Source organism: Halichoeres trimaculatus, unplaced genomic scaffold (genome assembly GCF_033239565.1).
Source record: "Halichoeres trimaculatus isolate MK-OKI-2021-1 unplaced genomic scaffold, fHalTri1.1 fHalTri1_scaffold_3, whole genome shotgun sequence".
Lineage (NCBI taxonomy): Eukaryota > Metazoa > Chordata > Actinopteri > Labriformes > Labridae > Halichoeres > Halichoeres trimaculatus.
The window spans coordinates 37,458,883-37,484,391 of NW_027437181.1; the positions used below are offsets into that span (position 1 = coordinate 37,458,883).

General features: G+C 43.0%; 1 protein-coding gene across 7 annotated transcripts in view; it reads right to left on the reverse strand.

Moving 5' to 3' along the window:
* Positions 1-2,010: 2,010 nt before the first annotated feature.
* Positions 2,011-25,509, reverse strand: part of celf1 (cugbp, Elav-like family member 1) — a 34,129-nt gene continuing 10,630 nt past the window's right edge. For 6 of the 7 annotated variants that reach the window (XM_074666405.1, XM_074666404.1, XM_074666407.1 and 3 more), the window contains 12 exons: positions 15,057-15,244; positions 14,880-14,962; positions 14,635-14,683; positions 14,036-14,170; positions 10,366-10,445; positions 9,651-9,812; positions 9,478-9,547; positions 8,111-8,233; positions 7,822-7,935; positions 6,940-7,125; positions 4,430-4,573; positions 2,011-3,727 (listed from right to left, as the gene is read on the reverse strand). In XM_074666405.1, coding sequence (XP_074522506.1) covers positions 3,600-3,727; positions 4,430-4,573; positions 6,940-7,125; positions 7,822-7,935; positions 8,111-8,233; positions 9,478-9,547; positions 9,651-9,812; positions 10,366-10,445; positions 14,036-14,170; positions 14,635-14,683; positions 14,880-14,962; positions 15,057-15,244 — 1,462 coding nt within the window. In that variant the 3' untranslated portion in view covers positions 2,011-3,599. The remainder of the gene's footprint in view (positions 3,728-4,429; positions 4,574-6,939; positions 7,126-7,821; positions 7,936-8,110; positions 8,234-9,477; positions 9,548-9,650; positions 9,813-10,365; positions 10,446-14,035; positions 14,171-14,634; positions 14,684-14,879; positions 14,963-15,056; positions 15,245-25,509) is intronic. The other variant, XM_074666409.1, reaches the window with a different exon arrangement.

Consider the following 25,509-nt stretch of genomic DNA (forward strand, 5'->3'; position numbering starts at 1 on the left):
GTGCAATCTGTTGCCTTAATTTTATTGAATAGATAAAGTGTCTCTTTTTTTTACAGTGTGGAGGGAACCAAAGAGAGTAGGTGCTCAGTCATGTCTTTGGTGTTCGTCATCATAATGCCCAGGGGTTAGCACTGCAGCCTTACACCCAGAGGACTCCTGATCAGACAGAAAGAGCATACAACGACCCATGATGCTACTACACATCCTCCTTTTGTTCAAAACAGAAGCCACAACACCCTGTTAACCTGAGACAGGAGTCAGGAATCAGCTGGAGCAAAGATGAGGTCAACACGTCATCCTGTTACCGTCTCTAAGGTGTGTCCCTCTGGTGTGTTTAGTAGCTCCTGCCCAGTGAGCCAAAAGTACCAAGAGTACCAAAAGCTGGTTAGATGACCATGGATGTGCTTGGACATAAACACCAGAACTTTTCCACCATGTTTTCACTTGTTGAGATGGAGCTGTTCAAAGGTTTTCATGTTTAGAGACAGTGAACTCTAGCTTTTGGTGCACAAAAATTTACAAATGAAGTTGACAAATGCTTTTCTTTCCAACACATTGAGATGTATTATAATTAATATCTCACATCCAAAATCTCTCCAGAGTTTTGACCTTTCAGTGTGTTCAGGCCCTCAGACCAGTCCAAGAGGAACACACTGCTTGTGCAAAATGTTTGACACTTTTCATCATTTTACGCAAACCAGTAATTTCTGCCAAATTTTCAGTGCAGTTATTTACATAAAACATGCATCCTAAATTAAGAGGGACTAAAATATTTCTTTGTTATCTCCACATACAGACAAAGCAGTGATATTTGGTGTTCTCAGGATTGTGAGGCAAAAGTGAGACCATTTTTAACAGTTTAAGCTCCCTCCTGTAAGAACCATAGACTGTATGTAGAGTGGACAGCGTGGCTCCGCCATTTATCATTGTACGGTTTTGAAGCCAAAATACTGCCGTCTCAGGCGCCACCATTGTAGCAGTTTGGAGCCAGATTCTGCGCAGTAGAGACGATGAGGGATTCAGGGAGAATCTGAGTGGAGCTGGGTGACAAAAGTAGTAATTGTTTTTTTTTTCCTTTCGAGAGTCTAATCACTTCCTGACTCTACCTCCCTACATATTTTATGATCCCCGAAAAAAATACACGAGAATGGCAGCTGTCAATCATAGTCAAACGTTACGTAAAGCCTCGTTTTTAACTTCGTATAACTAATGAAAACGAAACTTTTTCAGAAAAAAGAGGATTTGAATACAAGGCAGCCAAATGATATCTTCAAATCACCACAACAATCAGAAGTGAGAAACATTTCTACGAGGTGTATTAATTTTTTAAAGTTTGACCACAGCCCATCTGGAATGGCTGGAAAGCCGTATTTTTTCACCTATACCGCAGCCAGCCACCAGGGGGAGCAGTTTTTGTGGAGACCTCACTTCGAGTGGAGCAAGCCGGCGTCCTTTTTTTTTTTAGTCTATGGTAAGAACTGAAGAGGAGGAACCCTTAGTAAGGTTAAAGGGCCAAACAAAGAGGCTAAACACTCCATGAACACACAACTCCAACAGAAAACACCACCCAGAGAGACTGAGAGCTTCACCCAGCTCCAGACTAACTCCTCTGACCCAGCCATCACCTTTCCTCTGATCTTGAGTCACGCATCATGTGACCACTTCACAGCTAACGAAAGTGGGGACAGATACTGAGTGAAGACTGCTTCTTCAAGCACTGAACAAACATTTAGTGAAGACATGTCTGTGCAGAGATCTTTGGAGGTCATTTTCTCAGGCTTCTGCAGGAAGTATAAGCTTTGGGACCAGAGCACCAACTGCTGGACATATGTGACATGACAGACAATCAAAACAAGCCCAAGCATGTTTTTTTTTAATATGTTTTGCGTTTAATGTTCAGTAAAAAATCTTTGATATAGGCACACACTTTAAACATCTGCTGACAGGGATTTGTCCGGATCGGCCCACAGCAGCTGGAGATGTTCCAGTAGGGCTCTGGAGCAGGGTTTGTTTACGTGATCTTTCCAAAGATCCGTCTCACAGTTCAGAGGCCCTCTGCTTTTCTGAACGCCTCCACGGTGAACACATCCTCCGCAAAGAGCCACATGTCCAGGTCCTACTACTGGACCAGGAAAGGCAATCTGTGCAGTCTGCAGCAGCACTGATGGATCCGACACACAGTCCATGCAGCAGTGACTGAAGAACACTTCACCAAAAGAAAAGAACACTGAACAAAGAAGGGGAGCATACACACAAGGATATCACACAGAGCTGTTACACTTTACATTTGGCTGTCAAAATAATTTCAGTTCAGATAAATAATTTAGGCAATAAATAGTTCCCCGGTGTGGGGAAGTATAAAACCTATATAAAAATAGAAAAGGCATTATAGTTTAAATATACATCTCATTGTCTGCTCCCACGCGTTATAAAAACAGATGATTTCTATGCAACTAACAGTTCTTTCTTCAGCAGTTTGGCATGAATATGCATAAATTCTCCAATCACAGGTCTTCAGAGAGACACAGTCGTTAGCCCTCAATAAACCAGCTAGCCACAAGCTAACAGAACACTGACAATGGGATGTGATTATTGCCAATTGTTGCTGCAACACTGAATGAAGCTGACAATTCATTTGGTGCTTTGTTTTCCCAAGCCTCCACCTGAGGCTCAGACAGCTCCAGGGGCTCCAGCAGATCTCCAGATGTTCAGCTGAAAATCAACATGTTTCACTCAGATCAGAGACTCACCCACATCCAGAGGGAGCCGGGCTAAGTGAGTGGGGTGTTGATGCCCAGTTACACAGGATCATTGTTTAAATGATGCTCATTAAGCTAACCTAAGAAAAAAAAACAAGAACTTCTCTGGTGAGAGGTGGTGAAATCTTTCCTGTGATGCCCTTTAATCACAGCTGTTGACTGACTGAGCTGTTTAAGAGGGCCACATGTTCAGGTGTCTGCTCTTTAACCCATGTAAACTCTCAGAAAGGTGTCCTGCTGCTTTAAAGATGAAATCAGAGTGAACAATCTGCATGCAGGAGTTGGTGGGGTTCCTTCTTTTATTTCCTGACCCTGAACAGTCAAACTAACCTCAGTGATGCTTCATCCTCAGTGTAGAGAACAGGCAGGAGCCTCACAGGTAAGGAGGAAGCAGCACAGATAAACTTTGTGGAAAAAAAACAAAACGGTGACAACGTTTTTGGTTTCCTCATCTATTGGAGCTCTGTAAAGTTTAGACCTGGGTCTGAGCGGTGCTCAAAATGATCAACAACAGATGAATCTGACTCCTCAGTATGCAACACATCCTAACAATCAACCCATGTGTGCACTATGTACCACAGCAAACTGATAACATGTCAACTTAAATAAAAAACACCTGCTTATCTCATTTGCTATAACGATAACAAAGTGCATTAACCACACAAAACACAGAAGATGTCCTGGCCAGCTCCAGAAATCTTGCATATAGATTTAAGTGTCTATGTGCCTGGACAAGTGACAGTGACGACCAGGAGAAGCAGACTCATTCCAGGTGGACTGGTCTCAAAACCTACCAGAACACCAGCTGCCTAACTAAGTCTGCAAAGCCTGAGCTCAGCTTTAGTAGGGCTTGCTGTCGTTCTTTGAGCGCTTCAGCTGAACCTTCAGCCTCTTCATGCCGATCTGGAAACCGTTCATGGACTGGATGGCTGCCTGGGAGGACACGGGATTGTCGTAGCTCACAAATCCTGAAGGAGAAATAAAAACAGTCAGAACAGCAACAGAGTGATGCAAACCTCTGAGGCTAACCTTCGAAATAGAAAACTTAAGTCAGGGCTCCAGGTGAGTTGACAGGTAACATCCATTCACCTCATGAAGCCACGACGCCACCCATGGACCACAAATACCTCATAAAACCATCTCAGAACACTTTCACCAACCTGCCCCCCTCACTTTGGTCACTGCACGCTAATGCACAAGAGTCAGATATCTGCAGTTCTTCCTATGACCATAGGGGGCTAATACAAGAAGTCTCACAGTACCAAGAAAACAGGTAAACTCAAGGTTGGATTATGCTTTCCACACAAACATGATAGATGGAAATGAGACGCCCAGAATCAGTAAGAGAGAACGTGCAGCTTTCATAGCTTTCAATAATCTGGGTATCGTCCGTTCCCACACTGCAGGGGGCAGAGTATACAAACACACGTCCACAACAGTACTAAACTAGAGCAATCAAAGTTGTTTACACGGTTTACACTATTGTTTTCACTATTTCATCTTCTCTGCTGAGTGCAACCGCAATTTCATGCCAGGAAATTGCGGTCAATTGCGCAATTGTACACTTTGTGTTGTTCAGGTAGTTAGGCCACGAGTCAGGGCTGGATTTTGATGCTTTGTTTCCAAGGATTCCAAAGTTGGGCTCAGCTTTAGCGCCTCTGTGAACTTACCGAAACACTTGCTGAGGTTTGTCTGTTTGTCGATGAAGACTTTAGCTGAGATGACGTTTCCAAACGGCATAAACATCTGAAGCAGGTCCTGGTCCCCAAACTCCTGTGGCAGGTGGTAAATGAAGAGATTGGCTCCCTCTGGACCTGCCGGTCAGGGAGTCATTTTACCAAAGATAAAAAACACAAAGACATTAAAGACCAGTTAAGTTAGAGCAGCTCATCTGCTTTATCTCACACCGTCCAAACACCCAAACACCGTCCATCCACATGTTCTGTATTTACAGCTGTGTAAGAGCAGGCTCAATGGGCCTCATTGACTTATAAATGCATAGAAATGTTCTTACTCTGCACACAAGTTTATGCAAAATCGCTGTCAGATTCATAACATGTGCACACCAGCCATTTTTCTTCTCCTCACTGCGCATTATTTGGTGAATCAGATTCATTCTAAATTGACCAGCGTGTGCCCCCAACCTGCAATCAGCATACTATCACATCCCAATTCATCCATATAAGGACATTTGTTTGGTGCATCAAGAGGAGGGATCATCAACCTCAACATCCGTGTTATCAATGACAGCACACAGTCCACCTCCCCGTCCCCTCACCAGGAGTCTTTAACAGGTGATCAATGACCAGCTGACCTGGGTGCTCTGAGGGAGATCACAACGGGTATCTAAAACATAAACCTTACATATTACAGCAGTTGCTGGATATTTTTTCAAATAAATGAATAAGTGTGAGTGAGCAGTGAAGCTGTGTGTGGTGCATCATTTACTCAAAAAAAGTATAAGAGTATAAAATCATGAGGAGAAGTGGTTATTTAATGCCTTCAAAAGGTTTGCATTTAGAAATGTGCTCTATAACTGACCTCCATTGGAGACGGTGGACTTACCACACCTTACGATTTCATTCATATCAACACTTTTACATTTTAAAACGTACAGCGTGATATTTTGAATTGTAAAACTAAGTATTTCATTTGAGTTTCAATATAACATTTTTATGGTGAGGGTGAATATGAGTCAAATTCATGGTTTTATACATGAAGTCAATTCACAGTTTTTAATCATTGAATTCTATCAAAGACTTTTTTTTCTTTTATTATTATTAGTTTATATATTTAGTTTTAGGCATTTAGTACAAAGTGTACGTGTGAACATTTTCTGAGAGAGTTGGTCATCATCATTTGTGCGTAGGCATGGTCTTTGGAGGTTCCACGTTTGTTCGCAGAGTAAGAACAAATCAAAGTAAGAAAATGTTGATGAACCACGATTTTGAGTGTCAAACACACAACATTTAGGCACAAATTTGTGAGTACACACTGCTTGTAAATGTGGCTCATTGTGTGCTCATCTAACCCACACAAACAACCTCAGAAGAGGAGTTTCTTCTTCAGCATTTACTCTACTTTTAACTACTCTCATGAGATGTTGTGCAATGCACAAATGTGACTTTTCAAGTTGATTCAGAAACAAAATCTCCATCCACCAAAAGTGGAGTTAGATAGGGTTATGGCTGATCTCATGATATGTGTTGAGGTAATATTCAGCAGAAATCTTCTCTCTGATAGTGTGCTGGAGTAAGACAAATGTTTTACTGCCATACAGCGTTGTCTTCCTCTGCAGGCATGTAGCACCGCACAAGTCAGAAAAAACAGGTTTCTGATTATTTATTTAACACAAACATTATTTAGCCTCACCTAATACCACTGTTTATCTGGGCTTAAAAATGCCTTTAAATGTATCAGACCTGCTGATGCACATTTATGTAAAATGCATTTGTATACTAAAATCATACACTGGAAAATAATATTCACAATCATAATTACCCTTTATAGTGAAAGCAAATACTGAATTAAGAGAGGTTAAATTGTAATAGGTTGTACATCTGTAAACTGTGGCCACCCAACTTTTGATAGGGTGGAGTGGAGTTACCTTTTTGAGGTGTTGAAGAGGTTGTGCATTGGATCTAGGTTTATAACTTTGACTACATTTCTATATTCTTCCCCTAAAGCATCAAGGGCAGAGCTCCACCATGTATGATGTAGGGCTGAGAATCACAAACCCGAGCTCTGTCTCGTATTGGTTTAGATAAAAATGCAATCCTTTCATGTGTGTACATGATTCCTGTACAATATAGTTTACATTTGAAACATCTGAACAAAGAAGATCATAATTCTGAAGGTATGTAGGCTTTTATTTTGGCATGGCAGTGCGCCACAATCACTTCAAATAAACAATCACAGGTTTGCCTGTGTTCCCAGTTTAGGATTTACGTGTTATTTGGAAACATTTAACCTGACTTTTTGAACCAAAAGATAAAAAAACAACAATTTCAGTTCACTTACAAAGCAGAACCTGGGATGTTGTTCGTGAAGGTCTTAGTAAATCCACACCCTGCAGACCATGTTACTGAACTGCTACTACATACACTCATTAAAACACGTAAGATTTCCCCCCCCCCCCCCCCCCCCAAAAAAAAAAAAAAAAAAAGTCCACAGGGCTCACCTTCTTTCTGGCTTCCTGCCGCTGAGATGCTCTGCTGGGACAGCAGGCTCTGGTTGTACAGGCTGGGCAGGGCAGCGGCAGCGTACTGCTGGATGCCTGAGTAGGCCTGGCTCAGGGCCTCCATGGTGCTCCCCGAGCCATTGGACAAGCCTCCAGAGCTAAGACTACCATTTAGGGCTGCCATGCCTGGAACAGAGTGAAAAGGAAAGAAAGAAAGAAAGAAAGAAAGAAAGAAAGAAAGAAAGAAAGAAAGAAAGAAAGAAAGAAAGAAAGAAAGAAAGAAAAGCTCTTACTCCTCAAAATGACGCCTGGGCCAGTCAAATATAAGCAGCAGCTCTCTCTCACTTAGAAGAGACATGTCCGACATCTGGTTTGATGAAGTGAGGTCGTCCAGTGAGGATGCATGAGCAGAGACTTCGGGTCAAACTTTTAATTTACTCTTCAAGTCCACCAAATGAACAGTTTCTGTATGGCACCGGGAAGTAATGAGCAGTCAACTGAATCCCAGAAGATGTTGGTTGATTCATTGGGACAGCAGGTAACATCATTTAACAACCAGCTCACTAAAACTGAATTTTTAGCGGGTGAGAATTTAGAAAAACTCAACGAGATGGAAGCCGTCATTAAGTCCTCACAGGCCCAAGCCACGGTGCTCCTTGTAACATGTTTATGTTGGAGTTGGGGTGGGGTTAAGTGTTTTTATGTTTTTGGTTGCAGAAAAAGTTAAAAGCTTCTATTTGTCATTGTATTTACTTGCGCCTGCCAAATTAATGGATAAATTAAGAAAAGACATGTCCAATCAACAGACACAGTCAAGTGGCTGTCAGGCTTCATCAGTGTCTTTAACGTCTGGTGATGATTCCCAGGTGTTCAGAGCATTACCTGCCAGGGAGCCCATGTTCAGGCTGGCTCCAGCACCAGCTGCCAGAGACTGCAGCGCCCCCAAAGATGCCATGGTGTTAGCGGAGGAGTTACTGCTGGAGGTGGGGGATGAGCCTGCAGGGAGACGACTCACTGTCAAAGTTGTAATGAACTCAGAACAGGAAACAGGAGTGTGGTCCGCTTCTGAAGAGTAACGACTGGTATCTGATGTTTTTAAACAGCATCACTCCAAACCCTCATGAGAATTCTGGGCTGCTTCTTAACCAGTTTACAGTGCTGCTGCCTTTACCTGAGCTTGTTAGTGCACTTAGTGGACTGCTTGATGTTGTCATGGTGTTGGAGCATGTGGGTGTGGCCTGTGTGGCACTCGCTGCTGCTGCCAAGGCAGCCAGGTTCTGCATTGCATGAAGACCTAACAAGACAGATGGACAGACAGGGAGAGGTGGGTACTTTAACCAGCTGACACTTATCAGACATACTCAGTGGTCAGTTTAAAGCCATCATCATCATTACTTCATCACCTGTTGATGGTCAGCACGTAACAGTTGATCTGTGTTTTTTATCTTAACCAAACACAACCCCTTGATCAGACACAGTTCAGATTCGGATTCAGATTCAGACAACTTTATTAGTCCCTCTTTGGGGCAACTAGTGTGGAGCAGCTCACACACATGAGAAAGAAACACAAACTTAAGCCCTGTTTCCACCAAGCACTTCAATTCAGTTCAATTCAGTAAAGCACGCATTTTGAGGTGTTTCCTCTGACTAAAACTAGGACAGGTCCCAAAATTACCGACCCATACTTCCCCACTTTTGGTACCCTTCTGCTGGGGTGCCAGACATAAAGATCCGACACCAGAAGGTGGAGCTAGAAACACAGCTGTCTGTTGACTGGTTGAAATAATTGTTGATTCCTGTGTGACAGTCGTAATAAAAACTAAACATAATTGTTCTTAGAAACAAAGAGCCACATGCCAATCACAAAGAAGACAAACTGCTTGATGTCTTCGATTGTTGCTCTTTTTACTGCCTCTACATCCACTTATTTACTGTGTCACTTTTTCTTCTTCATTAGATTAATTACACTGTGCTGTGCTGCTATGCTGTCGCACTGTTACATAGTAGGGCTGCACGATTATCGCAATCGCAATCGCAATGTCAGCACATGCAATTACGTAATCGCAAAAGAGGTTATCGCAATCGCAATGTCAGCACATGCAATTCAGATTTTTCTTCATGATAACTAAGCAAGTCTGTAGACTCACCATGACACAACTTTTTTTATTAAATCGCAAGCACAATCGCAATCGCAATATTGTCTACCTAATCGCAAATCGCACCTTTTCCCAAAATCGTGCAGCACTATTACATAGCTGGCACAATTATTGGCATCTGGCCTACACCACCTACTAAGAAGGGCACAGTGGAAACACAAACTGGACCAGGCTTTACTGATCCAACCCGTTCCAAACTGATGCTTGGTGTGAAGAGGGATAAAAAAAAGTTGAAGTACAAGCAAGAAATAACCAACACATACCCCCAGTTTTAAGCACCTTGAAGAAGGTTTAAGAACCAGTGCTAAGTCAGGCACTGGCCTAGAACTAGCACTAGCACCAGTTCAGTGGAAAAGAGGTAAGAGGATGGTGCCTGGTCTACCTGAAACAGGGTGCAGGTTGTTGAGAGCGTTTCCTGAGGAGGCGGACTGCTGCAGGAGCTGTAGGTAGAGCTAAAACCAGGAGATGGGACAAAACATGTTAAAGTGAAACTGCTCCTTTAAGAGGCTTGTCATGATTTCCACAAACAGATAAAGAACCCTAAAACATACTCACTGCAAGGTACTGCGGACCAAGGCTGTTGAGCCCAGTGAGGTTTCCCCACATGGACGCAGCGCTGAGCTGCTGCATCTGCTGCTGCAGCTGTTGGGCCATACGTTTCTGCTCCTTGTCCTTTTGAGTGTCTGCAAACTTTACTACAATGGGGGATGAACATCCCTAGACACACAGGAAACCAAGCATGTAGCTTTATCTACTTATAACAGAGGGAGATAGCATGCAACTTAAAGGAGGATGACACTATTTAATAATAATAATAATAATAATAATAATAACTTAAATTTATAAAGCGCCTTTCAAAGAACCCAAGGTCGCTTTTACAACAGGTAGTACATGGCAAAACACTGACCTGGAGGTTCTGCTCTGAACCTGCGTTTATTCTAACTGGGTTTATGTCACTTTTTGACGACTAGCTTCCAAGAAAGTCATACCTTCATTGCATGATATTCACACATGTTGAATACTGTTTAATGACTTGGTCTTTTGCTGGTACCACAGCGCTTAAACCAATCGAGCAGCTGTATAAAAAGGCTATCAAGGTTCTAGATAAAAAACCTCAGTCTTTTCATATATGTATCTTGACTGAAAAATACATTTCTTTAAACTTAGAAAAAAAAAGTATTTTAACAGCTGTTTCAAAGTTCTTCAGGTTTTAAAATGTATCTGCTGAGGCATTAAATCCAACAGTTTGAAGTATGAATGTAGTTTTTACCTCCATGGTCTGGGACTGATGCATGGACTTGATGGCAGACTGGGCCATTTGTCTGGCTGTGAAAGTCACAAATGCACATCCTGAAAGAGAGAAATGATGCACCATGATAAACAAAACTTGAAACTCCAGCAAAGAAGGTTGACTTTGAACTTTGATCTGTGCCTGCCAAACAACGTCTGCACGGAAAAATAAATATTTTTAGTAATCCTTAAATCTTTCTTTTCTCTCTCATTCAAAGCATGCCATGTCCCATGATGGACTCAAAGTCTCTGTGAGGACTATCCATTTGGTGTTAACTGCTGTGACACCTTTGGCTCAGAATGGTTTTCGGGATGGAAACTCCATTTCCCATGAACGTCACCCACTGTCTTAAAGTTTCACTGGACCCCCCAGCGGTAGATAACTGCATTAGTTACAGGAAGTCTATGCTGACACAGCGTTTCACACATAATATTATCCTTCTTTATTCTTCTTCTTCTTCTTCTTCTACTTTTAATTGTTCCGAACACTTTTTGGCACTTTTGCACAGATTTTTACAGAAAAATTCGAAATATGCAGCATGTGCAGGAGAATTGCGCATGAATTTTTACAGTAAAATATATTTTTTATTGTAATTTTTGCATTGAAGTCTAAGGGAGATGATATCAGCTCTGCCTTATACTGCTTCGACTTTGAGAATCTACAAATTCTGCATACTTCCACCTACAGACTTTATTCTTGTTTCAAAATCTTTTGACAAGATTTTTTCACGTCTTAAGCTTTCTGTTGTCTTCTACAGTTTTTGAGATATCACTGTTAGCACCAGTACAATTAAAGCTTTTTCAGAACAGATGGGTGTGTGACATGGACACTCATAGCGTGATGCAGTCACAGATCACACCTGATTTAAACATAGCTACAGCTCTCCTCTCTCCCATTAAACCTCTACTTAACTCATTTGAGGGACAGTTTTCGCTCAAAAAGCTTCAGATCGACACTAGTGTGGGAAATCTCCCCATCTGCTTCAAGTTTGCACTCCAGTACATGATTCTCCTTTCTGTACCCTGTTTGTATATCGCTGTAACTTGCTCATTTTTAACAGTACATGCATAAGAAACACATGTATGTGTTCATCAGAGCCTTGTGCTACTCATATGCGTCGTTAGATTTTTCACAGCCATCAAGCTTTTTGTGCAATGACAGCGGTTTTACATCTTACAAAATCTGACCTCACTTTGTTTGTTTACACACACACACTCGCGCACACACAGACACACAGGTGGGGAGGGGAGGCACTGCGCAGCCAATCAGACACTCCCTTTCTTACAGCACATTTGAGGTGGGCATGAGCACCAGAAGTTTACGAGCTGCAATTACTCTGAGCAGCATGGCAAGAGGTTTTAACATTTAAAGGCTTAGTTTGACTTTCCGAAATTAACATTGTAGATATCAGCAATGTATTCCTGTCTAGTAATTACATTTAGGATAGTAAGAATTTTAATTCAAGATATCTGTAATTTGGGCTGCATGGTGGCGCAACAATTAGCGCTGCAGCCTCACAGCAAAAAGGTCACCGGTTAGATTCCCAGCTTGGCTGGTGGGCCTTTCTGTGTGGAGTTTGCACGTTTCCTCTGTGCATGTGTGGGTTCTCTCCGGGGATCTCTGGCTTCCCCCCACACTTAAAAAAAAACATGCTCATCAGGTTAATTGGCACCCTAAATTATCCATAGGTGTGAGTCTGTGAGTGAATGGTTGTCTGTCTGTGTCAGCCCTCTGATTGACTGGTGACCAGTCCAGGGTGTACCCCGACTCTCACCCAATGACAGCTGGGATAGGCTCCAGCCACCAGCGACCCTGCACAGGATAAGCGGGTCAAAAAGTGAATGAATGATTGATATCTATAATTCAATTTTGACAAGGCGAAACTGAATTACAGATATCTGCAATTAAGTCACTGAAATGTCACAAACGTCACATTCAATTGTCACACATCCCAAATGATAATTGTAAATATCTTTAATTCAATTTTGACGAGGCAGAATGAGAATTAAAGATATCTCAAACCTAAATAATGACCTTGCTCTATTTTAGATATCCAGTTTAGTTACATTTTGAGGCAGAATTAGATTTACAGATATCTTAAATTTATTTCAAAACTTATTTCAAGATATCAAAAATTGAATATAGATATCTACAATTGAATTATGACGATACCTAATTCCTATACTAGATGCCTACGGTTCCATTTTATCCAACAATGAAATTTTTAGATGTCTTTAATTGAAGTCAATTAAAGATACCTGTAATTCTAACTCTGTCTAGTCAAAATGTTTTAGGTATTTCTTAAATTGGAATAACAGATACCTACAATTTATTTGCACATATCCGTAGTTCACATTTTGGATATTTGAAATGACGTGGTAGATATCTTGAATGAGTTGCTTGTCTGTTAGACACACAGTTACAGGTGAGCTGAGGAGAACTGTCTCCTCCTGAACTTCCACAAATATCCTCTCTGAAAAAGCCTCTGCAGGGACAGATGGGTTCTTTTGTTTAAATTAGTGGTGGGACTTGATTAAGAAAATTTATCAAATTAATTATGCCATTTGTAATTAATTAATCGTAATTAATCGCATTTTAATCACATCAATATCCAACATCAGAAGCAACACTTTTCAGATCAAACAGATTTTGGTAGAAGACTAAATCATTGAATATTCTCATACACAAGTTTAAACAACAAAATCCTGTTTATTTTGTTCAGAAGATGTTTTTTTGAGGACATTCATCAGCCGTTATGTGGTTAATAGTGCTGTCAGGAGATTAAAAAGATAATCTTATTAATTAAACCATTGGTAATTAATTGATTGATTAATCACATTTTTATCTTATATCTGCTTAAGGTTCCCACATAAAGAATTTGAATTCTAAGGCATTACAAAATTATATTGCATGACCAATGAGGGAATGAATGTATTCCAATGAATACACGAAAAAGAGAAGGTTTGTAAATCCTGTTTTTTCAACTGGACAATATTAATTAAAATGTCGGTGTTCCCTGCCATTGATATTCCATTACTGTTTACTGCGTCAATAGAAGTAAATTATATTTTTCAGCAGAGGGAGACGGGGTCTGGTGGAGCTTGTCAATCAAAATCCTGCCCGTAAACTACTGTGGGTGAGAGCGGTGCGCTCTTTAGACGAGAGCTCAGCATGGATATGAGGAGAAATGTGAGATGACAGAGACACAGAGAGACGCTGCGAGTCAGAAAAGTTCAGGCAGCTCACGCTCCAACTGAGGATGTGTCGCTGTAGTTCAGAGAGAAAGAGCGGCGCCATCGTGAGAAAAGACGACAGAGATCATGTAGAGGAGCAAAGGATGGAGCGCCCGAGATGAATGCAATCAAAAAAGTTTGATTTGTCTGTTTTTTGGACCAAAAATAGGAAGAGAGACATAAAAGAAGAGAGTCCACTCTTCTTAAGTAACTCTGGTGTTTACATAGATGCTTTACATGCTCTGAAAATGGCCGGTAGCTAATGAGTTAATCTTGCGTTGATTTTTATAACGCATTAATGTGTGGTGTAATTAATTAATATAATTAACGCGTTAAAGTCACAACCCAAGTTTAAATGTAACGTTTCCTGGTTTGTGGATTCTGAAGTGTGTGTGTAACAGCAGAAGATGTCTTACCACGGCTGAGTCCATCGGGGCCTCGGAGTATGCGACACTCCTCTATCTGTCCGTACGGGGAGAACATCAGTCGGATGTCGTTCTCATTACATTTTTTTGAGATCATCCCAATAAACAGCTTCCTGTCCTCCACTGCTGTATGATCATAACACAACATCAAACACACCTGTTCTATGTCAACGTAAATGCATCATCATCATCATCAACATCATCTTGATCCAACATTTCACATGTACATATCTAAACAAATTTCAGTCATTGAAGGACAATGCTGTTTATCTGCTGCTCTCAGTAACACTTACAGGTCAATGTTCATGCCATATAAGTACATGGTTGACAGGACTGACAGATGGTCACCCTGAAGCTGTCTGCAAAGAGGGTAAAGACTCAACCATTACCTCATCCTAACCAGATGAAGTTAGGTTGAGTTCAGCTTTTCCAATGGCCCCCATCTATAACCCTCCTTGTCTTTGTTTTGGCATACGTTAGACATTTGATGAATGGTGCCCCATCCTTCTCTGACTCATTTTGTTACAGGGTTAGCTTGATCAGTGTTCAGTCAGGAGACATCACTGAGACAGAACAAAAAAGGCTCTTACCATTGTTTTTCTCACTGTCAGCGGGCTTCATCTGGATTGGGTGGTGCATCTAGACATTAAAAACATATGATCCATAAAAGAGAAGGGGGCATCTGTGTTTCTGTTAGCAGGATTATCATTTATGTTAGCAGCAAAGACAGATAAAGCATGAGGGCAGTAAAGTAAAGTGCATGTAGATCCAAAGACTTTTCTGAGGTCCAGGAGTCCTTAAAGATCAGCAGTTTAAAAAGGATGCCATAACGTACCCCTGGAAGAATCTTCATGTTGTGCAGAGCATTCTGAGCCTCCAAGGCGGACTTTCGAGTATAATAGGTTATAAAACAGCAGCCTATTGAGGGTCGAAAAAGGACACAGAGTGATTCACCTGAGTCATTACACTGGAACAGATTCAAAGTGTGTGCTGCTGAGTGTTACACTCCTACCTTTGCTCTGTGGGGGGTTCTGGCTGCGGTCCCTCAGAACATTGATCTCATAGACCGCTCCATAAGGCTCAAACAGCTCACGGAGCTGCTCTTCAGACCAGGACCGAGGAATCTGTCCAACAAACATCTTAATGGCATCAATGTCTGGTTGATCGGGGTGCTCCAGGGACCCATTCATCTTCTTCCCACTAGAAAGACACAGTTGTGCATTAGATGGAGAGCTCAAGCAAACTTCAGACACTCATACCTAAAACTACATTACTTTTATCAAGTAGCTCATACTTGTACTTATTTCGTTCAGATGTAGAGCCTCTGTTACACCTTGCTGTCTCTGTGTTACTAAAGCATGAAGGTCAGGAGAACTTTAGTTTGCCTTGAGTTGGCAGCAGGAAAAGTGAGGGATGCAAAACAGAGACAAAAGGAGCAGGCATGACAAATTATTGTGCGCACATGAAGGCTAGACAGTTTGATAATATGCCTCTTTGTTTAAAGATGGGGTACTGTGTTTTTTGGATTTATTTTGTCTTTGTAATGGTCAGGTAGTATGTAAAAGATGCTGTGAAAAGGGAGGATCTGTTTTAATTGGACTGCCTCGCCACCTTCTGGCCCAGAGTCTCATACACACTGTCGTAAAATACTTTTAGTGAGGCGTGTGTTTGTTTGGAATTAAATGGAGATCAGACTTAAACAAATTTTATTTGTTCAAGGCAACTTTTGACTGAATACAACATGCCGAGGTAAGGTATTTAACAGTACAGTTACGTAGCGCTATGGTTTGAAAATTGACATCAAGCAAACGTTGTAGGTAGCCGGGTGTATGTAGTGCTATCGGCAGCCCGGAGCTCTGACATATCTGTAGGCTAACATGAGAACAAGTAAACACTGTCAGTTTGTAAGTAGTTTAGTAGCTGTATATATTTGGTGCAGCTGGCAGCCTGGTGCTCTAAGACAGAGGTTCTCAAGTGGGGGTACGTGTACCCCTGGGGCTACACAAGGGCACTCCAGGGGGGTACGCAAGATTCAAAGATGTGTATTCAAAAATAGCAACCGAGCAAAATTCCTTTATCACCATTTATTTAATTAATGTTTGAATCCAATATAAGTTTAAGTTCATAAATGTAATATCATATTCAATAGACACTAAGGGCTCTAATTTCGTAGACCAGGCGCAAGCGCAGGCGCACCTGCCCTGGGCCAGCCTTTGCCGCGCGGACAGGGCGTGACCAGTGCACTTTGCAAGTTTCCTGCAGTGCCAAAGGGAGGCGCAGTCAAGGCGCAGAGGAGCGCAGAAGAGCAGAGAGGGGCACGTCCACACCTCCTTCCGCGCAAATGGCAGAGAGGGAGGAGAAAAGCCGTGAGTGGGTTTAACACAGCCGAGCGCTGTTTTCACCAATCAAATGAGCGCCTCTCCTCGCCTTTAAATGCCCTGCAGCTGAGGCGCAGCGTCTGATTGGTCTGAGTGATCCCCAGCATGTGGAAACAGTGTCTGGAAAGACCCGATAGCAGAGACGGTCAGAGCCGCTGTCCCTGCAGCAGGAGAATGGACAGCGGGGCAAATTGGAGGACACGAAGCGTGTCACCGTGCGGGCCAGCTCCCTGGACAGATTTAATCTGTTCCTTTGTCATTAATAGGAGAACAAAATGAAGAGACAGTTACACAGCTGGCTTATCCATTCAGAATACTTTTGATCCACCTGCACTCCTGGTTTGTCATCGCCAAATAGCAGAACCTTTGGTGATATACTGTATACTCTCCCAGTGTCTCCACCTCATCCTCCTTACAATAATGTACTCCATCTTTTTAGATCAGGTTAAAAATAAAGACTAAAACAGAGAAATATGGGAAATCACGGGTAAATCCTGAGTGACATACATTGATTTTGTCTCTTTTTTCTTTGTCTTTTCTCTCCCTCTTTTCTTTGAATTAAATAAAATGAGAGAACCAGATATATACTCAGTATCAGATGTTAAGGCTGTTTATTGTTTAATTGTAAGATGTGCATCAAACTTCCAGCTGCCGTCAGGTTAACTTTCCATTATGACAAACGGCTTTAATCTGACATCAGATGTGACGGGACAGTTAATATAGATATAAATGTATATGCTGGTTCAGACAGTTACATTAAATAGTGATTGCTGTGATTGTTTATTACATTAAAATGTGCCTGACACTCTGGAAACCTGCCTCTGAGGCTTTGTTGACGTGAACACACATGTGCCCCTTTACCCTGAGAATAGACCAGGTTGGAGATGGCGAGCTTTCAGTGCACTTTCTGCACTGTTTGTGGCACGAAATTGTCACTGCTCTTTAAATACTCAAAGTCCCTAAACTGACCTTTGTCAGTCAAGGACAGGAATGTTGTTATTCCTTTTGTGATCCATAACTTAAACCATGATCCATTTTGTTCACACAAATCATTTACATCAGAGAAAAACACAGATCTCTCTACTAAATTTTGTCAGCCATTGTGGTATTGTCTTGGAGATTTAGATGTGTAATAAATCAGTCCGGCCCTGCTCTGAGAAGTAGCATTAAGGAATAACCTGTAACCTGTAATATTGGTGCTGATAATCTCATTTTAAAGTGTGGATTAGGATCAGGCATATATCTAGAAGAGAGACTTTTTCAAGTTTACTTGGAAAATCCTCACAGCCCCTCCAACATGATTCACAGCTTAAAAATCCCTGTTATCTCTCACTGGTGTTTTAGAAAATCTTTTCTTTCAGCCTCAGTCTTAAGTGCTCAGTTTCAGCTCCTGTCTCTTCAGAATTCCCTGCTCTCTAATTATCTGTTAGCCCCAGTTTGCACACTCATCTGAGACAGTTGACTTGCAGACCATATCTCTGTTTAGTCATGTTAAAAAAAGTTAGGCTATTTCCTCCATGTTTTATTACCTTTACTCTAAGCAGTTAGTCAATATCATCTCAAACCAGTGCCTGCTGAAGCACAAAGAGTGTACAGGTGCACATCTTTGTTGTATGTCTCTCCTTGCAGAAAGGAGCAAGCAACATGAAAACCTGGAATGATTTTCCTCCAGGACCTTCAACTGAACACAGTGAAGGAAACCAAAGTGAAATGTCCAAAAGTTTCTCCCAGCGTGTGACCCAGCAGAACTTTTTTGTTTTGACTTAATGGAGCTTTCTGCTTAAAGTGATACTCCAGGATGGAACAAGTTGGGACCTATCACAAGGTTTAGGGCAGAAATTACCCCTACAGCAGTGATTTTGTGCAGCAGAAGCCCAGAGCGCTCGCACCAAACACCCCCTAACTCCTCTGCTGGTTTTCTCTGCACTCAGACGGGGCCATGTTTTACTTGACCAAAAACACAAATAAACAGACTCCCACCGAAAAAATCTGACATCGGTCTGCATAGCCAACACCGGAGCTGCTGAGGGTGGAGCCTTACTGGCAGAGGAGCTGAACAGCTTCTTTGCCCGCTGTGAGACATCTCAGGAGGCAGCTACACCACACCCTGGACCCAACGGTGTCCTTGGATGTGTGCTGAAGGACTCACTGACCAGCTGGCTCGAGCGTTCACCAGAATCTTTAGTCGGTCCCTGTCCCAACCCATTGTTCCACCATGCCTGAAGTCCTCCACCATCGTCCCCCTGCCCAAGAAGCAATACATCTCAACCAGCCTCAATGACTAAGAATGTGGTCACACTGGCCATCCAAACCGTGCAGTGCTTCAGCACGATTGCCCCCCCCCCCAGAGCTGTTTCCCAGCTGGAGAGTACAGCCAGCAGTCACACTACCCCAATATGAACCAGACTTTAGCGGGTATCACACACGCACACTGCTTTACATGAAGTGAGACTCATCAGAGTCAGCACAATGAGACACAGAGAGCACTGCTGCAACTTTTGGACTTATGGTGAGTCGTTTTCGCCCGACACAGCCCTCTAACACCCTGCTTTGTTTAAAATGATTGTCGAGAGATGCGCTCGCGGCGATCATACGTAATGGATAGCAGGTGCTGTCAGCATGCTTGTGCTCATGCATGAAGTGAACCATGCCGAAGCTCACCTCTCCAAAGCGTGCCAAAGCACAGAAGGGAATCGTGCTTGAGCACGGCACAGTTGTGGTCACACTGGCCTTTCCAAACGTGCTTTATGGCTGAAGTGTGCTTAGGCATGGCACGATTGGCCAGTGTGACTGTATCCTAACTGCAAGTAGCTCAGTGGTGATGAAGTGCTTTGAGAAACTGGTACAGGGTCACATCACCTCACTCTTCCCTGAGAGTCTCGACCCCCACCAGTTTGCCTACAGATCAAACAGATCCACAGAGGATCCTGTGGATCCACAGCGCCCCATGTGTCACTGTCCCACCTGGAGCAGCAGGGGACCTACATGCGGATGCTCTTTGTGGACTACAGCTCCACGTTTAACACCATCCTCCCTCTCTAACTGGTGAGTAAACTGGGAGACCCTTGACTTCCACACTCTATCTATATGTGGATCTACAGCTTCCTGTCAGACCGCAGGCAGAGAGTGAGGGTGGGTGACCACACATCCGGGTGCGTCAGCCTCAGCATCGGCTTCCCCCAAGGCTGCGTGCTGAGCCTTCTGCTCTACACCCTCTACACATCTGACCGAACCTCTGCACACCCCAGTAACACCATCATCAAGTTTGCCGACGACACCACAGTAGTGGGGGCTCATCTCTGGGGGGGGATGAGTCTGCATACAGGGCTGAGGTGGAGCAGCTGACTGGGTGGTGCAAAGATAACAACCTGCTCCTCAACACAGCTAAGACCAAGGAGCTGATCATCTACTTTCAGAGGACTAAAACAGACATTCCACCCTACACATCAACGGGGAATGTGTGGAGAGGGTAGAGGACTTCCGATTTCAGGGAGTCCGCTTAGAGAAGGACCTGACCTGGACTGTGAACACCTTGGAGCTACTGAAGAAGGCCCAGCAGAGACTGTACTTCCTGAGGGAGCTCAGGAAGAACAACATTCCCCAGGGACTGCTTGTGTCTTTCTACAGGTGCACCATCGAGAGCATCCTGGTGCACTGTCTGTGTGTGTGGTACACCAGCTGCACAGTGGCTCAGAGGACGTCACTACAAAGGATTATCAACACGGCCATAAACATCACCGACTGCCCCTTTCCTCACACTGGAAGAACTGCACCATTCCCACTGCCTCTGAAAGGTAGGAAAAATAACCCAGGACTCCTCTCATTCCAGACACCACATGTTAAATATGTTACAGTCAGGCAGGCAGTACAGGTCTATCACTACAAGGACAAACCAGTTCAGAGACAGTTTCTACCCAACAGCAGTAAAGGTCCTGAACAAAGGCTTAAACCCCTACCTCATTTGTCGTCATATAAATACAATATTACAGTACACCAATTACCTTTATGTCATTAATGCCCCTGAACATGGCAGCTATTCCGCACTTTACAGTGTTTTGCACAGACTGAAGGGCTTTTGCCCTTTCATGTACTTGTTGCAATGACAAATAAAGTTCTATTGTATTGTATTCTATTTTATTTTATTCTATTCTATTCTATGCATATGTGGGTTCTCTCTCCAGCTTCCTCATAGCCAAAAAACATGCTCATCTGGTTAATTATTATCTCTACATGTCTTGTAGCTCTGTGTGTGTGTGTGTGTGTGTGTGTGTGTGTGTGTGTGTGTGTGTGTGTGTGTGTGTGTGTGTGTGTGTGTGTGTGTAGGTGTGTGTGTGTGTGTGTGTGTGTGTGTGTGTGTGTGTGTGTGTCCTCTCACCGAATAACAGCTGGAATAGGCTCCAGCCCTGCTGCCCCCCAAAAGGGAGAAGGGGTAAAGATAATAAATGAATGAAGTTGCTCAATGCTGTCAATAAAATGATCACTGAATGCAATGGAAGTGAAAGCACTGAGCCCTCTGAGAATGAAGAATGTCAACTACAACCACGAGCAAGTAGATCTCATAGAACAGACCTGCATATGTCATTATCTAAAAGATATTCTGCAAGACTTCACTCAAACAGTTCAAGCTGATACACACTAAAATTTAGAATCATGCTTTAAAGTGGACATATGCTTGTTTCTCCTTTTCACTATGCCAGACTAGGATGCCTGTAAAGCATTTCTGCCCTCAGTACAAGTCATTTAGTTCCTTCATTGCCCCACAATAGAGTTCTCAATATCCTCAGTTTAGGCCATTCTGAAGATCTCGTTGAAACGCTCCGTTTCCAGAATGACCTCCAGTAACCTCGCAACGTCACAGCCTTTTGTGCTCTGATTGGTCAGTTCAGTCACAGGGGTGGAGGGGGTAGAGCCAGGGGCGGTTTTTGCAGCATGGCAGTATTTACAAAATCGCCATATTGAATGGGGCAGACCGAGCGAGTTTGCTGTTTGCCAAAACTTCACCGTAAGGCATTGATAGCACTAATAAAATGGCAGAGTGTAGGATACGTCCTTTTGTATTGGACCCCGAGTCAGATCCAGACGGTTCTACAGCTCAGGAGGAAGAAAATCCACCTGGACACAGATCATCTCAGGACGCTTCAGTGTGGTGAGTCAAACCGGTACTGTAACATGTATAGTTTATACGTTTATACTCGACTCTTGGTGGGTGTATCCCTCGGTGGTGGTTGTGTGACTAACTGACATCACAGAGGAGGAGCTGCTTTATCAGATTACTCCAATAAAAAGAAAGGATTCTCGTGTCGTCACGTTGGTCGAAATCTCGCGGCCAAATGTCAATGACCTATTTTCAGAGGCATCAAATCTCGTTCTAGGATATCAGAAAAAATACAATATCTCATTTTTTGAAAATTCAGGGGGTGAAAGGTCTTGTTTTCAAATGTATTATATTATATGTAAGTATTAAATCAGGGATCAGCAGGATATGTCCCCTTTAATTAGCATGAATGGCTGAATAAGAGGAAACATCAAGTAGTTATTCATTTTCAACACAGCATCAAAATGTTGTTATCTGCAGCTGAAAAGTGTTCACAGGTCATGAGTGCAAAGAATTCCAGAGACCAGAACTCTTTGTGCTTCCGTCTTTGATACGTCATTCTTTTGGACAATTGCAGCCTCTAAAGAGACAAATGTTACCATAAAACCTGTTCCTACATTACATTAATCTCTTTTTGACCCAATCATTGGGTAGATGACACTTGAAGTAGAAAAATCAGTTTTACACAGAGTGTAGGGGCATCAAATAAGCACAATGATGCTGAAAGATGGGGTTGGTACAGTCTGATTCTGCTCCAACACTTTGAACCAGGTATAATTGACATCATGTCAATATTTCTGCACACCACTCAGCCTGAACTCTGTGTCACCATGTGTAAAACGCTGAGCTTCACCGCAGATGAAGAGCTCGGAGGTTTGCCTGTCGTCACTCTTAATCAGACAGTTCAGACATAGACCACACAGTGCAGAGCCAGGAGCTGAGATCTGTTCACACATCAGTGACAGGATTTGGACGGCCATCATTGAGAACGCTATTGTGGGGCAATGAAGGAATTAAATGACTTGTACTGAGGGCAGAAATGCTTTACAGGCATCCTAGTCTGGCATAGTGAAAAAGAGAAACAAGCATGATATGTCCACTTTAACAAAATATTAGACATCACAGAACCAAACTTAAAACTGGGGAAGAAACAGGAGAAATCAGGAGTTGGAAGAACAGCAGGAGAAAGGGTTAAAAAGAGGGAGCGTCCTCTCAGATCAGGAGTGTTTGCAACCTGTCAGCATTCCTGATTGGTCAGTCTGTTTAAGACGATGATTAAATGTATGAGAAAGACTGACAAAGAGGAAAACTGAAGGCATTTACTCTGTCATTTTAGTTAATTTATACCTTATGTAAAGCCTGGATTTTATTTCTTTATTTCAACAAAAATTTTAATGACTTTAATAACCCTGACATATAAACACACGCATGTGTGTTGTTATACTTCACTTTTATTTAATAACCTGTTTTGTCAGGCAGTGCTAGCCATAACTTGAGTTACTGTACCCCCCGTGGTTTGGTGAATATGTGTCATCCTGCACGGAAAGGGGTCAATGACCAGAGAGAGCTGGGACAGGGTTTTTCTGCACATAAGATGACTCTGATGCTGGGGACTTCTGGGAAGATGGCGGAGAGAGTAGAGGTTTAGTTATTTACCTCTCGAGAGTCACAAAGCAGAGCAAATCCCCCATAAACTAAAGCAACGACAAAGACATCAGAGAGCTCATACGACAGGATTTATCCACTTTTAGAGAGCTAAAGAGAGATAAAGGAGGAGATTGATAATCTTTGACACAAGACAGGCTGCTGGCTGTCAGAAAACAGCAAAGAAATACAGGTACAACAGGTGAGCATCACTGAGGCTCAAGCACGCATCTCAGAGTAGAGGAGTAGAAGGTGGGAGCCAATGGCACACTGACAGAAGTATAGGATAGCACTCGCCAGATGCAAAGTAAAATAATGGACCTTGAGGGCAGAACAAGGAGGAATAACCCCAGAGTGTTCGGCTTAGCAGAAGACACAGAAGGGAGCTCCGTTGCCAAATACATGGAGCAACTCTTGATATCCGAACTCGGGCTACCTGAAGGCACTGATCTCCAGATTCAACAAACATATAGAGCCCTTGTGCCAAAGCTGACACCAAATGCTCCCCCCAGATCGATGGTGATAAACTTTTTTCAGATTGAAACGACAGAGATGATTCTGAAGAAAGCTTGGAATCTGAAATCTGGAATCTTGGAATCCGAGCAAGGGAGAGACGTCAAAGTTACCAGATGAAAACCTAAGCTGTTTTACTCGAGTCGGCATTGAAGATCTGGGAAAAAGTCAAATATAATAAAAAGCTCAATCTAGCCGGCTTAACGGTGAGGGGAGGAAAAAAAAAGAAGACTGCTCTAAGTTGTTCTTGACAATAGAAGATAAAGACCCACCAAGAGGGGTGAAGAAATTTACATTGGATATGTCTAGATTCTGGAGAACAACACAACATGAGTGTAGTTCTAAGGACGCGGTCACACTGGCCAATCGTGTGGTGCCTAAACACGCTTCAGCCGTAAAGCACGTTTGGAATGGCCAGTGTGACCGCAACTGTGCTGTGCTCAAGCACGATTCCCTTCCATGCTTTGGCACGCTTCGGAGAGGTGGGCTTCGGCACGGTTTACTTCATGTACGAGCACAAGCACGCGGACAGCGCGTGTGATCCATTACGCATGATTGCCACGAGTGCATCTCTCAACAATCATTTTAAACAAAGTGGGGGTGTTAGAGGGCTCTGTCGGCCGTAAGCGACTCACCATAAGTCCTAAAGTTGTAGCAGTGCTCTCTGTGTCTCATTGTGCCGACTCTGATGAGATTGCACTTCATGTAAATAGACGCTTCACGATGACGTAGGCGGGCCGTGGGCGTGTGTGATACCCGCTCAAGTCTGCGCGGGGGGGGCAATCGTGCTTAAGCATGGCACGGTTTGGATGGCCAGTGTGACCACACTCTGAAGCTGCGTTTCCACCAAGCAGTCCGGGTCGGTTCAGTACGGTTTGGGACGGTCTGGTACAGTTAAGCCTGATCCTGTTACCATTTCCACAGCAAACTGTGCCGTCTCGTGGTAGGTGACGTGTAAGCCGGATGCCGGAAGCCGCAGCTGTTAAACAATAGCGTGACACTGTAGCAGCTTACACCGCTATTAAACCCAACAAAGAAGAAAACGCGACACAGTAAACAAAGAGCACGAATGGAAGACATGCAGCATTTCGTCCTCCCTGTGATTGTCATGTAGCTCTCTGTTACAAAGTGCAATCAAGCTTTGTCTCAGAGAAGTCTGTGTGCCGCCAGGAGACATGCAGCAGCTGTTGGGTAAGTGGGGTAAGTGGTGATTCTTTTGACCAATCAACAGTCTGCAGTGTGTTGCTCCACCTTCCGCAGATCGGTTCAGTCTGGCACCCATACAAAAGGGTCCCAAAAAAGTGGGACGGCTCGTCTCGGTTTTCAGGGATCTGTCCCTGGATGAGTCAGTGAAAACGCCGCAAAAAGCGCGCCGTACCGAGACGAAGCGAACCGGTCTGCTTGGTGGAAACGTGGCTTAAATCTAGAGAAGGGCCCTCTTTGGAGACGAGGATTTTTCCTCCACCTACCAGCGGGGAACTGGGAAGGAGAGAAAGAATATCTCCTAATTGGTAGTCAATTGTTTTCTTTTTCGTTTTTTGGTTAATGCTGTGTTCAACACCAGTTCTTTTGTATTTGGTTCAAAGCTGTTCGGGAGCATATTTTCAAGAGTAATAAGAAATAAATATGATTAAAAGTATTAAGGTAATGTCGCTAAATGTAAATGGACTCAACTTATCTATAAAAAGAGCTAGGGTAATGAGAAAGGTGAGGAAGGATGGAGCCCAAATCACATTCCTTCAAAAGACACATTTAACACGTTCAGAATGTGAGAAATTACAAAGGTACAGCTATAGGAATGCATACTACAGTACTTTTAAAGGAGGGAGTGGGGG